At 41.9% G+C, this 15,779-nt stretch overlaps 1 protein-coding gene across 6 annotated transcripts in view; it reads left to right on the top strand.

Moving 5' to 3' along the window:
• The window catches only part of NEDD4L (NEDD4 like E3 ubiquitin protein ligase), a 297,127-nt gene that overhangs the window by 155,981 nt on the left and 125,367 nt on the right, over positions 1 to 15,779 (top strand). For 5 of the 6 annotated variants that reach the window (XM_036322034.1, XM_036322036.1, XM_036322035.1 and 2 more), the window contains one exon: positions 14,463 to 14,544. The exons of the other annotated variant lie outside the window; for it this stretch is intronic. In XM_036322034.1, coding sequence (XP_036177927.1) covers positions 14,463 to 14,544 — 82 coding nt within the window. The remainder of the gene's footprint in view (positions 1 to 14,462; positions 14,545 to 15,779) is intronic. 6 annotated transcript variants of the gene reach the window in all.

Here is a 15,779-nt window from a genome sequence, read left to right as displayed (position 1 = left end):
CTATTGGCTTTCTTTGTTTCAGTTTGGATGTGAGAAAAATAACCAAGAAATCACAAGTGAAGCTCTTTTATTTCTAGCCAATATATTCCTATCTTAGCAGGGCTGTAGTTGAGAAGATGAGAGGTGGCCATTGCTCAGAATGTATGTTCCATGATATGGACAATGACATTTCCCAGTATCATTCCACTGTAGAGCTTGAGATTGGCCCTAGCCACCTCTTCCCCAGACCCCATGTACCTGGCCTGCCCTCAGGCTGTCACAATACCCTGTAAAGCAATTACTTGGTGCAGACCTACTGTGTGACTGGAATGTCATATACACAAGTAACCAAGACATGGCTGTGTTTGCAAGAAGCTTCCAGATTGGTAGCAGAAATACACAGAGAAGTAAACAATCACTGTACAGATAGACTTCTGCCAACAGGAGTGGGGTTTGGGGGTTAGGAAGTCTTGTCAGAGACAGTGGAGTTCGTCGCAAAGGTTATGTGCAGGAAAGGTGGGTGCAGGGCATTTTCAGCAGAGGAAAAAACATGGTGTGCTCAGAGAAGTAAAAGTCCCCTTTGGTTTGATGTGTATGGCACATGGAAGGTGACATTGTAGGGGCAGGTAGGGGCCAGAGCCAGGCAGACTGTGTATGTCACAATAGCCTGGACTTTATCTTTGAGGTTACAAGAACCAACTCAGAGTGGGTGATTCCCACGTGGTTGGTTTGGGTGATTGGGTTAATATTTGGCAGCATTAACAAGATGTGGATTAGAGGAGGCTGGAGCTTGTGGCAAAATTTATCTATGAGGTGCTTAATCATCAAGGTCAGGGTGGCCAGAGGTTCCCTAATTTGCCTGCCTGGTGCTCAAGCCTGAGGACCTCAAAAGTATAGACCATACAATACATGGAGTATAAATCTAGTTGGCAGTTAATAAGTGGTTTTGGCTGGAACACATTGTTGCCCCACACAAGCCATTTCTTGCATTCAGATCATGTATGTCTGAGTCAGGTTGTTCAGTTATAAGGAGGCATGCTGCAGGCAGGCATGCTATCTGAACGTTAATTGTTAAGGTCTCAGACTGCTTTTTCAGTGTAGTAACTGAATATTACACCTGCAGAATGGGGACATGCACTTGCATGTTCACCTTGCTTGGGATAGTCTAAACCATTTACTCCCCTAATGACCCAGTGAAGAGAGAGATCATGTCTCACTTTGTGGTACCACCTGCTACATCCACAAGTGGCATATATTTGTGGCACATAATTACGATCACTTGTTAATAGTATCTCAATCCATGTCAGCTGCACAAAAAATCGAGGTTAATTGCAACTAATGTTTTCTCAATCATCTGCTCATATGAAGGACTGTTGAAGAGTTTGTTAGGTGTGTGAAAATGCACATCCATATTGAGGCTTATGCACCTTTATTTTGAAAGGAAGCCTTTCCAAGGTTGGGAAAAAATCAATAACACTACAAAGGGGTCCCGAATTGTGAGAGCATGCAGGCTGGGCTGAGAGACACCCCCCCGCCCCTGCACAAATTTTCATGCACCGGGCCTCTAGTATATTCATAAAACAGAATTATCTAAACAGTTGCATAACATTAATGCTCTGACACATGCCTTTAGGAGGTGGGCAGGAACAATGCCTTCTGATAAATAGAACCTACCTTAGGCTGTCTTGAGAAGCCCTTAGATCAACGGTTCTCAACCTGTGAGTCGCGACCCCTTTGGCAGTGGAACGGCCCTTCACAGGGGTCGCCTAAGCATCCTGCATATCAGATATTTACATTATGATTCATAACAGTAGCAACATTACAGTTATGAAGTAGCAACGAAAATAATTTTATGGTTGGGTAACAACATGAGGAACTGTATTTAAAGGGCCAGAAGGTTGAAAACCTCTGCCTTAGATAGTCAGTCTCATCTAACATGGTAACTTAAAGGTGGATTTTAAAAAATCTGAACACAAGTTAAAAATCTCCAGTGTGCATCCAGTTTTGGGGACATGATAGGGAGCTACAGTGTTTGTACTTGGTTGATTTCAGAGCAGGTCAACCAAGATTGTTTTGTGGGGTGTGGGATTAATCCTCACCTCCTCATTTGAGGATATTTTTCCCATTGAATTTTTTTTTTTTGAGAGAGAGAGAGAGTGGAAGGGAGGGGGAGAGACAGAGAGATAAACATTGATGCAATTGGTTACCTCTTGAACACACCCCGACTGGGGCCAGGGATAGAACCTGCAACTGAGGTACATACCCTTGACTGAAATCGAACCTGGGACCCTTTAGTCTGAGGGCTGACACTCTGTCCACAGAGTCAAACTGGCTAGGGCTCAACCAAGATTTTTAACACTGCTCAAGGCTTCCTTTCTTCTCGACAGTATATGAGTCCAGGAAATCCAGTGTGAGTGTCTGCATGATTGAGGGAAAACGCATGCCCTACGACACTCCTCTCAATAGCATTGGGGGGGGGGGGCATTATCATAATCTGGCCCTCCTTATATTGATTCTAGTTTTTTTCCCTGTGATAATCCAATGAAACATAACTGTTTTTTTCCTCTTTTAAAATTCAGTTTTTTAAAAGTCTTGTGGTGCTACAGAACAGAATTCAGCATAATGGGAAGGTCAAGTGTCCGGTGGTTTGTTTGCACGTTTAAAAGCCTTGAAGATAAAACTTGAAAAAAATTATTTCGCAAATTATTTTCTGAGAGTTAAGAGGATACTTGGTTTCCCTGAGGAATTCTAGGATTTCACCGGCGGCTGTTTGTGTTTTTGAGAGCAGTCTGAATGTGACCAGCAGGGTAGCATGAGGAATAAGGGCTATTGTGCAACTTAGGACGAGTCCACAATCCCTTAACTGCATTTGGAAAAATCAGAAACCTTGAGAACTGAAAACATTTTTGTAGGTTTGTAGAAAACTTCATAGCAACACCTGATCTGAATGGACTTGACAGAATTCCTGGTTTTAGGTAAAATACTTAATGTACATACACGTTGTAGCGCACATGTTAACATTTGAGTATGGGTCCCACCCCACGCCTCTCCTGGGAATGTTACATAATCATTGGAATAATCAGAACCATCTTTCTACAATGAGAAAAAAGTCAAGAGTTCTGTAACACATTTGGCTGGAGGGCTTCTGATAAGGACTGGTTTTAACAGAGTGCTAGTTTCTGAGGGCTGCCCTGATAAAGTACCACTAACTGGGTTGTCTCATAGTTCTGGAGGCTGGATGTCTGAAATCAAGGTGTCAGCAAGGCCATGCTTTCTCTCAGGGCTCTGGGGAAAACTCCTGTATTGCCTCTTCCTTTTCTGGTGCTTGCTACGATTCTTAGCATCCTTCCCTTCGGCTTGTGGGCGCATCTGCCCAGTCACATGGCCCTTTCTCGCTCTGTCTTCACATCATCTTCCCGTGTGCATATGTATTTCTGCACCCAAATCTCTCCTCTTATAAGGATACAGCCACATTGGGTTAGGGCTCAACCCTAATGACCTCATTTTAATTTGATGACCCCTATAAAGACACCATTTCCTTGTAGTTTACATTCTAAGATACTGGGGCCTATAACTTCAGTATATTTTTTTTATGAGGGAATGATTTAGCCCATATCACAGGGAATGGTCCCATATGAGCTCTTCTGTGTTTTTTTTGTTTGTGTGTTTGTTCAGGGCAGGGCCACTTCTGAGGCCTGCACCCTCAGTGCTTCCCTGGTGCCCTGGTGGCTGCATCATTGAATGGGTCTCACTCTTCACTCTATGGAGCTGTCACATGTCACATTAATCCCATGGGAGGGAGGAGTCCTTTTCCCTCAGAGAATCTCACCTGTAAGAAGACAGATTCTTGCCCTGAGAACTGGACTGGGGGTTAGCTCCTGAGGTCCCTCTGGCACCACTGCCATTCCCACCCCTGAGAAGTCTAGAATGTTCCAACATATGTTAAACGGAGGATTGTATAGAAAGTGCTTAGTGGGTTCTTGACACATAATAAATGCTATTGGGTAGACAGGGTGATATTTTTTATGTGCAGAGGAAATGTCTGACGGTACCCTCTTCTCTCCACCACTCTCCCATTTGCCCTGAAAATTGGCCCCATGAGGTCTGCACTCAGCACAGTTGTTGTTTAGTATCCTTCATGGTGTCGCCCTCTGCTAGACCTTTGTTCCTGAGCACCCACAGGCCTCAACAGGATCCATCTCTGCGATACTGGGGCACTGTCTACCTCCGTGAGCCGTCTTCAGTCCTCGCATCCCAGAGTGAGCAGTGAGGCTGAGATGACATGTGTGCTGTGCTCCAGGAACCGACGGCTCTTCCTGAGTTAAACATCTGTGCCTCCCTGTTTAGTTAATAAAGGCTGAGTTCCCTGAGTAGTTCCCTACCTTAGAATTTGCCCTCTTTCCTAGTTCAGCACAGGTCGGTGTCAGTTCCACCGTGGTGTCAAGTTCAAAGTCCCTCTGCTTGGCAAGCAGTATTTCTTTCTGTCATAGGGCATGGGTGGGATTAGCCAAGGAATGGACTTCAGGGTTATAGGAGAGTGATGACTTTGGAAGTCCGTTCCCGCATGGGAATTTTGGTGTCATTCTGTCTGTGTGCCTGTTTTTTAAGACAATTGACTTTATAAATTGGGGGTGGAGGGAGCTAATTTATAAACAATGAAATGTAGTTAGGCGATTAAGAATGCATCTTTGAGTTTTTGTTTTGTGCAGTTCATGCTAGGTTGACTTTTGAAGTGTGAGGGGAGTGGATAGGTGAGCAGGTGTCGGTATCCACCAGAGTCAGGTCAGAACAAACCAGCCGACCAGCTGCCTCAGAATTTCCCCCTTACCCTGTTTCCTTTAAAACTGAATTCCTAACAGGCTCTTATTATTACAGGGTCCTTGTAACGTTACTCTCACTAGACAATAGTGTTGTTTTAAGTAGGCAAGAACTGGCTTGCCTTAACTCTCTTCCTTCCCTTCACCCGCATCAAAATAAACAGAAAGTGGTGCTTACAGGTAAGTTATAGTTATAGGTAGGCTTATAGGTTGCCCTTCCTATGACCCCAGTAAGCATGGGCAATGTCAAGCAGCCAGAGTGAACCCACCAGGCAAGGCAAAGCCCCTGGCCTCCAGCAGACTTGAAGCTATACCCTCCTTCTACCCTCTCAGGAGTGATAGGCTAAGTGGGGCAGAAGTGCTGAATGAATGAGCTCATTGTACTGGACCCTGGAGAAAGAGGAAAAGATGGAATCCTAGTGGTTCCCAAAGTGAGGTGTCCAGATGAACAAATTGTTACAAATGCAGATTAGCGGCTCCTATCTCAGATCTGAATGGGAAACTCTGGGGTTGGGGCTAAGTAATCTGTGTTTTAAACCTTGCTCAACAGTAGAAAATTTAGAGAAAAAAATAACCACAAAGAAGAAAATAAACATAATTCATAAACTTATCTAGAAAGAACAACTATTAACTTTAGCTATGTTTTTCTCAGTTGCTTTCATATACAGTTAGTCACATTTTTTAGATCCTGCTTATTCCTGAATATTATACCATGATTATTTTTCCCACTTAAAAATATTTGTTGAAAACATGATTTTAATGTTTTATGATATTCTAGTCCATGATTATAGTATGATTTATGTAATCACTTCTCTATTGGTCTAGAGCAGGGTTGGGGAATGTCTGGCCTGAAGGCTGTATCATTTGGTCTGGCCCTGCCAAGACAACCACAGGTGGGACTCAAAATTAATAAATCTAGGAACTTTTTCCATAGCAACATAATTTTTAAGTTGATAATTTTGTATGGCCCATAAGTGATTTTATAAATATCCAAATGGCCCTTGGCAGAAAAAAGGTTACCCACCCCTGGCCTAGATTTGTTGATCAAAGGCAACAACACTATGAATGTTTTATATACATCCTGCCATCTGACTTTCCAGAAAACATATAATAATTTATTTCAAGTAGTAGAGTATTAAAATATCTGCCTCTCTTTAGAAAGTGATAACTTTGTTGTGTCTTTGATAATGTTAGATGAAATTTCAGTTTCGCCCTGACTGGTTTGGCTCAGTGGATAGAGCTTCGGCCTACGGACTGAAAGGTCCCAGGTTCGATTCTGGCCAGGGGCATGTACCTTGGTTGCAGGCACATCCCCAGTAGTAGGTGTGCAAGAGGCAGCTGATCGATGTTTCTCTCTCATCGATGTTTCTAACTTTCTATCCCTCTCTCTTCCTCTCTGTGAAAAATCAATAAAATATATTTTTTTTAAAATTTCAGTTTCAATATGATTGCATATATACATATGTTTTATTTCTTCTCTCATACTATCTAGGTAGTTTTTTTCTTATTTTGTGTTTTGCGTTATTTCTTTATCAGTAATTTGTGTAACACTGGCTATAATAGTAAAAGTGGAAAAGAATGAGGAAACCTACAAAACAGGTTTTTCAATGAAATTTTCTGGGTTAGGGAAGTCTCAGTGTGTCAAATACATCAGGTAGTCAAAATAAATTTGATCTCCGGTGCTATGTAACATTCTACATTACCCATGTAGTAATGAGTAAAGACTCAGTCCTTGTACCGGCTGTCCCTATTGAGCAACTGCATTTACAGGAAGGAATTATTGCTTCTTTCAGTTTATGGTTGAGTTGTTTCCTTAAAAGGAAAATAAACGGTTGAAAAATGAAGCCCTATATTATTATTCTTGTGATATCCAAGTATCTTGGAAGGACATCTTTAGAGCTTATGGTCAAGGCAGTGTCCTTCCAACTTGGCTGCAATCTGAACATAATCCACCTTGAATGCTTTGCCCAGAGGAGGCAACTTCTGCCTTTCTCCCCCTTCTCTCCTCCTCCTCCTCACTGTCCTGCCTTCTTTAAAATATGTGGATCTCAGCAAAGACTATTTAGTCTGATAACAATGAGTGAATAATCATTGCAAAAGGACTAGCCTTGACACATTCTGGTTTGTCATGGAACACTTCTGTGAGTCAGATGGAGAGGGTCAAGTATCACACCATTAACGATGCATCAAGACGGACTGTCTTTGTTTGGTGTGTCCCAGGAGAGTGAGCAGTGAGCAGATCCGGAAAATGTTGCTTAATGGTGATGGAGGTGGAATGAGAACCCTCTCTGAATTCTTTAAACCTAGTTGAGCATGAACTTTGAGACTTGGTTACAGAAGATCTGACGTTGGGTGGTGGGCACACGGTGTAATATACAGCTCTTGTAACATAGAAACCGACACCTGAAACCTGCATGTTCATGTTGACAAGTGTCACCCCAATAAATTTAATAAAAAATGAAATAAACCTATTTGGAAATCAGTGTAAGCCTGTAGTCCTTCAATCTCTATTAGAGATAACCAGAGGGTCTCAGAGAGGGGAAGCAGAATTCTGTGTTGAGAATAATTACAGTTCTCTTTTTGCAAAATCAGGATGGGCTTTTGACCAAGGTCTTTTGGTGACTTCTCATATGAGAGCAGGTACTTGTGGCATTTTTGTTGAGCATCTTGGCATCCGTTAGACTTTTTAAGATTTCATTCCAGGTAACAGGACTTGTCTTCTAGCCATTGAGTTCATGCAGGTTCTGGAATGGCTCATGTGTCCAAGATAAGGTGATGTCACCATTCTATTTTTTCCATCTCAGAAGTAATCTTTTGTGTACAGATGAGGTTTCTTGTTTGTGAGTGGGCAGCTTGAATTTCCTAGGTATCTTTTCCTCTGGACTTTATATACTTAGTGAAAACTACGCAGGAACCTAAGATCCTTCAGGACTTGGTTTGTGTTTTTCTCACTCCCAACCTAGACATCGAGATTTGGAGGCCAATTCTAACTTTGAGACTTAGAGTTTAAATAACACTAAATCATTAAGATTTTGTGATGCCAGAGCATTAGTGTTAGGCCCTTGCAGACTTACATACAAACACATCACCACAGACATGGAACAAGAGATCCCAGAGCCCCTTATATGAAGGCCTAATTTATCTAGAGAGCTCTGTAAAAGGACTTCAGTTATAAAAGCGAGGCTGTAAGCAATGCCTTGGAATTCAGTCTGCCGGAATGGTAAGGGCTGCTTTGTCTGTGGTGCACCCTGCTCTTCTATGGGTGATGTTGCCTGTGTAATAAGAGATTGAAGCACCAGTACCACTTCATAGCTTGAGACTGCACATAGTTACCCAGGCCTAAGAGCTGGAGGTTGGTGTGGCTCCAACCTCTCCTCCTAACCTACTCACCATGCTTATTTGCCTACCCACTTCTTTTGAGTACACCTTTGGGTGTGCTCCCAATTCTTTCTTCTTGATCCTCACTGCCTCTGTTGAAATCTTTCTCACTCTTTGGTGCAAAAGTCTTCCCACTGGTCTCCCTGCCCACTGCTTCGTTTCCCAGTAACCAGGATGATCATGAGTTTTCCTATTTCAACAACCGCATGATGGTGATGATGGTGGTGGCAACTGTGGCTAACATTTATTGAGTGCTCACTACATGTCAGACAGTATTATAATTTTAATCTTCCTACCAGCCTCCTTATAAAGGATGTCCTGCTAATATCCCCATTATGTAGATGGTGAAAGTTAGGCCCACAGGGACTTTATAAGTTTCCCAGAAGCATACAGCCATACGCAGGGGGAGCCAGGTTGAGCCCAAGGACGATGGCCTGCTCTTTAATTGCATATAAGCTCCTTGTGATTTGAGCTGGGGCTCCCTCTCCAGCTACCTTTTCTCCCCAAGTCCTGCAGCCTGCTACTGGGCCTTTGCCTATACTCTTCCCTATGGAAACGCTCACCCTGCTCTTGGCCCTCCTGTCTTGGCTTCAGAAACTCCTCTGGCAGGGGTGGGGGCCGGAGGGCCCAGTGCATACGAATCACCTAGAACTCTTGGTAAATGAAGTTTTCCAGGTCTCAACCCAAAGATTGTGATCTAGCAGGCCTGGGGTGGAATCAGGTACCTGATGACAGGTGACTCAGGCGTGTGCAAGGTCAGGAGCGCAGCAGTGTTGTGTTCCAGGGTACATTCTTGGCTCACTGCCACAGTCATTGCTATACTTCTGTGTGCCCAATTCACATGGAGGCAGGACTGTCTTTTATTTTCCATGCTTGTCCCCTTGTCTGGAATATGGTAGGCACTCAGTAAAAAGACTATTGTTTGAATCCTAATATCAGTTTGTTGTTTTCTTTTAAAGGCTGAAAAGAAAGAATGTGATGTCTAAGTAGGTACTATGCAGAGAAAAACAAAAGGTTTGCAAAATAGAATTTCTCTTCTAATTCACAAAGCATTGAGCTTCTTTGAGAGTAATGTTACTGTTTGCACTGAATTGTACTGGATACCAGCCACGGGGACAGTGCAGCTAGTTGCCAAGAGTGAATTCAGGTGAACTTTGTTGTAAATAAGATGACTAGTTTGAGCATCTCCACTCAGATCCCCAGGAGGCTTCCACACAGTGTGAGTAATGAGAAAGCAGGGAAAACTTAGTTTGCTGGGATTGGCGGCACCTAGTCTGTACTACGAGGTGATCGGTGGCAGATCAAATCAGCAATCACAGCAGAAGTGAGTGGTCAGAAGGAGTAACAGAGATGTTCAAATGTCTTACACGAGAAAAAAGACTAGAACCCCAGTTAGCATGGGTGTCATCAATAGGGCACATGTACTCTGTGTTTGGTGCTGAGCTGGGTGCTAAATTAATACATGATTTTCTCTGATCCTTACAATAACTCTCTGAGTTAGGAGGTGTCATTCCCATTTCATTCAAAGCATTCTGAAGTTAAGAGTGATAAAGTGACTGTCTGAAGGTCACTCAGAGGTTGGTGACGCTGAGAGTTGAGACTCCAGTGGAAATGGTCAGGGTCTTCTTCCTGCCTGCTTCCCATTGCCTGCCTGTTTTGTTTTGTTATACAAGTATTATGTATTAAAGATTAACAACAACAATCTTACAACAGTGCAAAAGGGAGTCACATGAAAACCAGAGCTCTCTATGCCTACCTATGTCCTGTATCTATAATAATAGTAGTTGCAGATGAGCTTCTTGTGTGTCTCCCTAAACATTCTGAAGCTTTAGCAGGGGGAAGTCATCACCAACATAGCTAACCGTTGACCTCAGGACTTGGCTGACCTTTTGCAGCCAAGGTAGGGGATCTGTTGAGGATCTGTGAGGTATAGCTTCAGGGGCAGAGGGTTCTTCCAGAACTCGGGTGTTTATCAGAGGGCTCATGTGGACTGGTGTGGAAAGTCCCTGGGAACTGAATTCTCCCTTTTACCACCCCTGCAGAGTATCGTGTTCAGAAACAAAGGCCATCAGGTCTTAAAACAGCATGCACGCATTTGAGAAGAAGCTGGTGGTGGTGAGGTTCACTGACCCTTAGACTTGCCCCAGACACAAAAACACATCATTTTGTTTTTGCTTGTTGCTTAGGTGATATGGTTTTCATACCTAATAGGTAAGCTGATGAGACACTGATAACATCTGTAGGGAAATATCAGCCCAGTGATGGTCAAGAGTAGTCTGTCATACTCAAAACTGTGGCTCTATGTCCTGATGGAGAAAACCTCTTGGTAGAGGGTAGGGTCTTATTCCTTCTTGCTCCTATATCTCTAGAAAGTTCTTTGTTTACCCAGGATGGAGTGGGCTCTAGTTCTTATGAATGATGAGAAACAAGTTCGAATTGTTCTGAGATTCAGTATATTCTTTTCTTTTATTTTTATCGATTTCAGAGAGGAAGGGAGAGGGAGAGAGAGAGAGAAACATCAATGATGAGAGAGAATCATTGATTGGCTGCCTCCTGCACACCTCCTAATGGGGATTGAGCTCGCAACCCGGGCATGTGCCCTCGACCAGAATTGAACCCGGGACTCTTCAGTCTACAGGCCAACTCTCTATCCATTGAGCCAAACCAGCTAGGGCAAGATTCAGTATATTCTATCTAAAAGGGACCATCCATTTCTATTGGTTTTAAAACTTTTTTATATTAAGTTCTAAAACTCTGTCCAAAAAAATTTCTGAAATGGAAGCCAAAAATATGAAACAGATTATGGTAGAATGGTAGTTATCCTGAGATAGTTATGTAGAACTGAGGCTCTGTAGTTTGAAAACCATGATTTAGTCCAACCCCCTTATTTGGAGATATGGAAATGAAGGTTCACAGCGCTAAAGTGACATGTCCAAGGTTATACAGCTAGTTATTTGGAGTGTTGACAAGATGATATCTGACTGTGTGGCCTTTCCCAAAGGTAGACACTTAACTCAGGCGTCTGGTTCCTTCTCCTACTACAGATAAGATAAAGAATGTATCATAATAGCAGTCTCATCCAAAATACCTTCCAACATGGCAGAATACTAGAAGCTTCTGCCTCTAGACATTCCTTCCAGCCAGCCCTCTTGGTAGTCGGAGGTAGTGTGTGAGGCAAGGCTGTGGTCATGCACTCAGGGAGCCGGATTCTGAAGCAAGCATGCTGTATCCCTCCCTTCCCATCTCCCCTACTTACTGATTAACCTGCTTGATGTCTGTCTCATTTTCTCATCTGAAAATTGCGTCAACTTCATAATCTTGCAGTAAGGATCAAATAAGATACACAAGTACCTCGCGTATGCCAGGCGAGGACTGGATCCTTTGTGGTGACTGGGTGCTGGGCTTGTGGTCATGGTGGTGCTGGTGCCAGTTGTGCTGATAGTTGCAGTAGAGCTGATTCCTGTTCAGGCTGCTCTGACATCTTCCTGCTCATGTTCTAATTCCTGATGTCCTGACCCACATCTCAGCTTTGTGCTCCAGCTTTCACCTTGCTGAAACGGGAAGGTGCAGTCATTTTCACTCAGCTGGGCTAAGTAGGGCTATGCATTGATGTCCATTTATGAGCTTTGTTGAGTTCACCCTTTTTTCCCCCCCCCCCCCCCTTCCCCCAGCTCACTAGCACTTGTGTGTGCTCCTAGCAAAGTCCTTGGAATGTAGTCAATACTCGGTAAATATTTGTCAATGTGAATGGTACTGTTGTACCATCACCTGAGACCAGTCTGGGCAGCTCCCACCAGCACCACCCTTCAACTTGGGTCTTCCTGCCCTTTAACCAGCCCATCCGAGGCCCTGTGTTCCCACCCCTTGAACTTGTATCCTGCTCCCACACCTTGGTCTTTGGTTCTCTCTTCCAGGAGTTTCTTGGTTGATCTTCCATGTAGACACTCCAGTCCCTACTTGTACCTGGATGAGCATGTCAGGACACGCCCAGGCATGCTGTCCTTGTTACAGCTGAGGCCCACTGCCCCAGACGTAGAGACCCCACTCTCACCCCCAGGTGCATGTGGCACTTGCTGTAAACTGTTCAGAGGACACAAAATGAGGTCAATGATTAGTAGAAGAATGTGGATGTTCTATTAAAGGGAATGCTTAGCTCTTTATTGCAGTTATATAATAGGCAGCAATCATGATAGCCGAGGGACATGAAAACACAGTCAGCAGAGTTTATAGAGTTCTCTGTCATGTGGGCTTGTGTGTGTTGTTGTGTGTGTGTGCGCGCGCATGCACTTGCCTATGAATGTACCTCCAAGGCATTCTGGGAACTTGTTCTTGAGAAAGAGATATCAGGCCTGGTTCCTTTTTTTTTTTTTTTTTTAATAGCAATAGCTTGGTGGCTGGAAATAGAGTATTAGTTTCTATAGCTAAAAAGATACTCTTTAAAAACCTTCTAGAACACTGGTTCTCAGTGTGGTTCCTGGATCCAAGAGCATTGGAATCACTGGGAATTTGTCAGAAATACAAATTCTAGGGTCCCACCACAAATCTACTAGATCTTTAAGTGTCTTTGGGGTTGAAGCTCAGCAATCTATATTTTAACTACCCCCTCTCCCAGGCAGTTCTGATCTGCCCAAGTCTAAGGACCACATAGCCACTGACTCCTAAATCATCACCCCAAGACTGATTAGGAAAGTGCTCCTAGGGTCTTTAAACCTGGATTAGATCTATTTCCCGATTCATCTTTATTTAAGGCTATAGGCGTACACAAAAGAAAAAGTCGATGTCTGTATTAAAGAAGTGATGTTCTTGAATCAAGCCTTCCTCTAAACCAGAACCTTTAGAATACTGAGCAAATTCTGTTGCTTTTTTTTTTTAAAGATGTGTTGTAGCTTACATTAAGACGTATTGTATGTATAATAAACACCATAATCAAGGCTATGTATATTTTTTCCTCCACCAACTTTTGATTTTTGTTTTTGGGATATTGAGCATAGTCCTGTTACTTCCAAACTTTACATTTTATCACACCTTTCTCTTTCCTTAAAGGATTTCATGGCATATTTGTTGAAGTATCAAATAAAAATCTATATAGTCTTAAGCATTTAACAATACTCTATAATCTTTGGAAATGTCCTGGAAGTTGCAAAATAAGTGTTTATAGCCGCTAAAGGATAATTCTCAAATAGGGTAGAAATAATTTATCAGCTATAGATAATTAGATGAGTGACCATGGGAGCCCTTTCTATGATTTTCAGGGTCTCGTGTGTGAAATGAGACCCTGGATCACAAATTCTTATAAAGTAATAGTTTGACTAGTTTTGAGTTATCCCAGGTTACCAAAATTAGAAAATGTGAGTGGATTTATCACACCCTTAGTAGATAGATAGTTCACAGTAAGCAGTCCTTTCAGTACACTTCTCAATAAAAGTTTTCAATTTCCTAAGGAAGTAATAAAAACTCTGGGATTTGTAGTCAGGAAATCTGAAATTTAATCTAGACTCTACTGAAATCTGTAAATTTAGGCAAATCTCCCTGACTTTCTGGGCCTTAGTTCTTTGTTTTTGAGTTTTTGTTTCTGTTTTAATTGTAAGATGATAGTTGTTGGTTTAGATCAGGGTTGGGAACCTTTTTTCTGCCAAGGGCCATTTGGATATTTATAACATAATTCGTGGGCCATACAAAATTATCAACTTAAAAGTTAGCCTGCTATATTTGGTCAAACACTTAATTAACTCAGCCCTAATGCCCTGGCAGAGCCAAACAAAATGATTTCAAGGGGCTTATACAGCCCTCGGGCCAGACGTCAGGTTCCCTATCCCTGGTTTAGATAAACAATTTCTTTTCCTTCACTAAAAGAAAAATAATTAGTACATAAATAGTGGAAATCAGAATATACTAGTAAATAAGACATGAACTAAATTTTCTAGCTAGATTGTGCTAATCTGAACACATTTTGTATGCTTTTTAATATTTTTTCTTGAAATCTGTTTAGGAAAAAAATGATGGCAGTTTAAATATTTTGAGTTAATAGGGAAGATTATCTTTAAAGTTAGAATCTGAGTTTTGTGATAGTTTTGCTTCTAAATAGACATCGACTCTCGTGGCTAGAAACTTCTTTGTATATTTACTTACGTGGTATGTTGAAAATGTTATTGCTTAGTTTGTGGAATTTACATAAGCTGGGTTATTAACTGATATTTGCATTTTCATTTAGGTTTTGGCTAATTTAGTTTTTTTAATATTTTTAAATGAAAAGTATAATCTGATTAAAACTTAAATATTTTCTTACAGTGATCCATACGTGAAACTTTCATTGTATGTAGCAGATGAGAATAGAGAACTTGCTTTGGTGCAGACAAAAACAATTAAAAAGGTAGGTGTCCATCCTAATTAAATTTCATTTAAGCCATAATTTAACCCAATAAGATTATGTATTTTGGGTCTGTAGTAGTTTATATTTTAAGATTAAAATGGAAATATTTTTATTTTAAGCATTTTCCAGTATTAAACCTATAAATTCAGTGTTAATCCAAAATATGTTTCTGGCTTTTCGTTAAATGACTGTACAAAACAGTATTCTTAAAATAAGTATTATTACAAGTAGCAATTTTTTCTCAGGAAAAGAATATAGCAAAACAAGATTTGTTCTTGTTGGCTTATTATTTTTCATAAAGAAATTTAAAATACATTTAATGAAATAGAGTTGTGTGGGGAATTGGTAGGCACAAAGGGGATGGTCTATCTTGAAACAAGAATTTCCAAAGAAGCAAAATACTTGCTTAGCTACATGAAAACAAATAAAAAACATTAATAATAAAACTATGTTTATGTGCATATGTTTTACTTTTCTAAATTTCGCACATATGGTTTCATTAAAGATGTTTTCCTAATTGTATTTTAATTCATCTATCTCCATGGAATATAATGTGAAATATTTGCTCCATATTTAGGACATTTGTTGAAGATGCTTTTTTAAAATCCAAAATGCTGTTATTCTTCATGCTTTGGTGTTATTTACACATTACTATTATTTTTTCCTTGCCACCTTTGGGTAGTCAGATAACACTGTGATAAGCATTTCCTGGAGAGTTGGATGGCTTTTTAAAAAATGGTAACTCTCCTGCTATAGTGCAGACGCCTGGGCTCCATGACCGGGTCATTTTGTGTAAGGAACAGCAGCTGTAGCGTGCCCTCCACCTGGCATTCGGCCTGGCATTAAAAATGTTTTGATTAGTGGGGAGGATGCCTGCGAAGGACGGAGGCCATTGTTTGCTGTGCTAGGCGCTGTCACTGGTTTGGTTATCGGTGGAGAGAGAGGCCCGCCTTGCAGGGAAGGCAAGCCGAAGGCAGAGGGAGCAGAGAACCAGAGCCACCGAGGCGGTGATCTGCGAGATTGAAATGTGTTTTCTTGGGAAGGGAGGCCCTCCTCCTCCCTCCGCTCCACGGTAGAGGTGCAGCTGCATGGCTGGGGCTGCTCTGCCTGCTTGGCAGCCCGCCTCCTGGTTAGTATTACTGCGCTGTGTTCGCTGGGCTGGGGTTTGAGAACTGCTTTCATTCTCCTCTCTGCCGGCTTTCATGCTGTTTTGTGGTCTCACGTTGTTGTTTTCT

This window comes from Myotis myotis, unplaced genomic scaffold (genome assembly GCF_014108235.1).
Source record: "Myotis myotis isolate mMyoMyo1 unplaced genomic scaffold, mMyoMyo1.p scaffold_m19_p_9, whole genome shotgun sequence".
NCBI classification, from domain to species: Eukaryota; Metazoa; Chordata; class Mammalia; order Chiroptera; family Vespertilionidae; genus Myotis; species Myotis myotis.
Note: the sequence above shows the minus strand (reverse complement) of the source record. Positions and strands in the feature narration are given on the sequence as shown.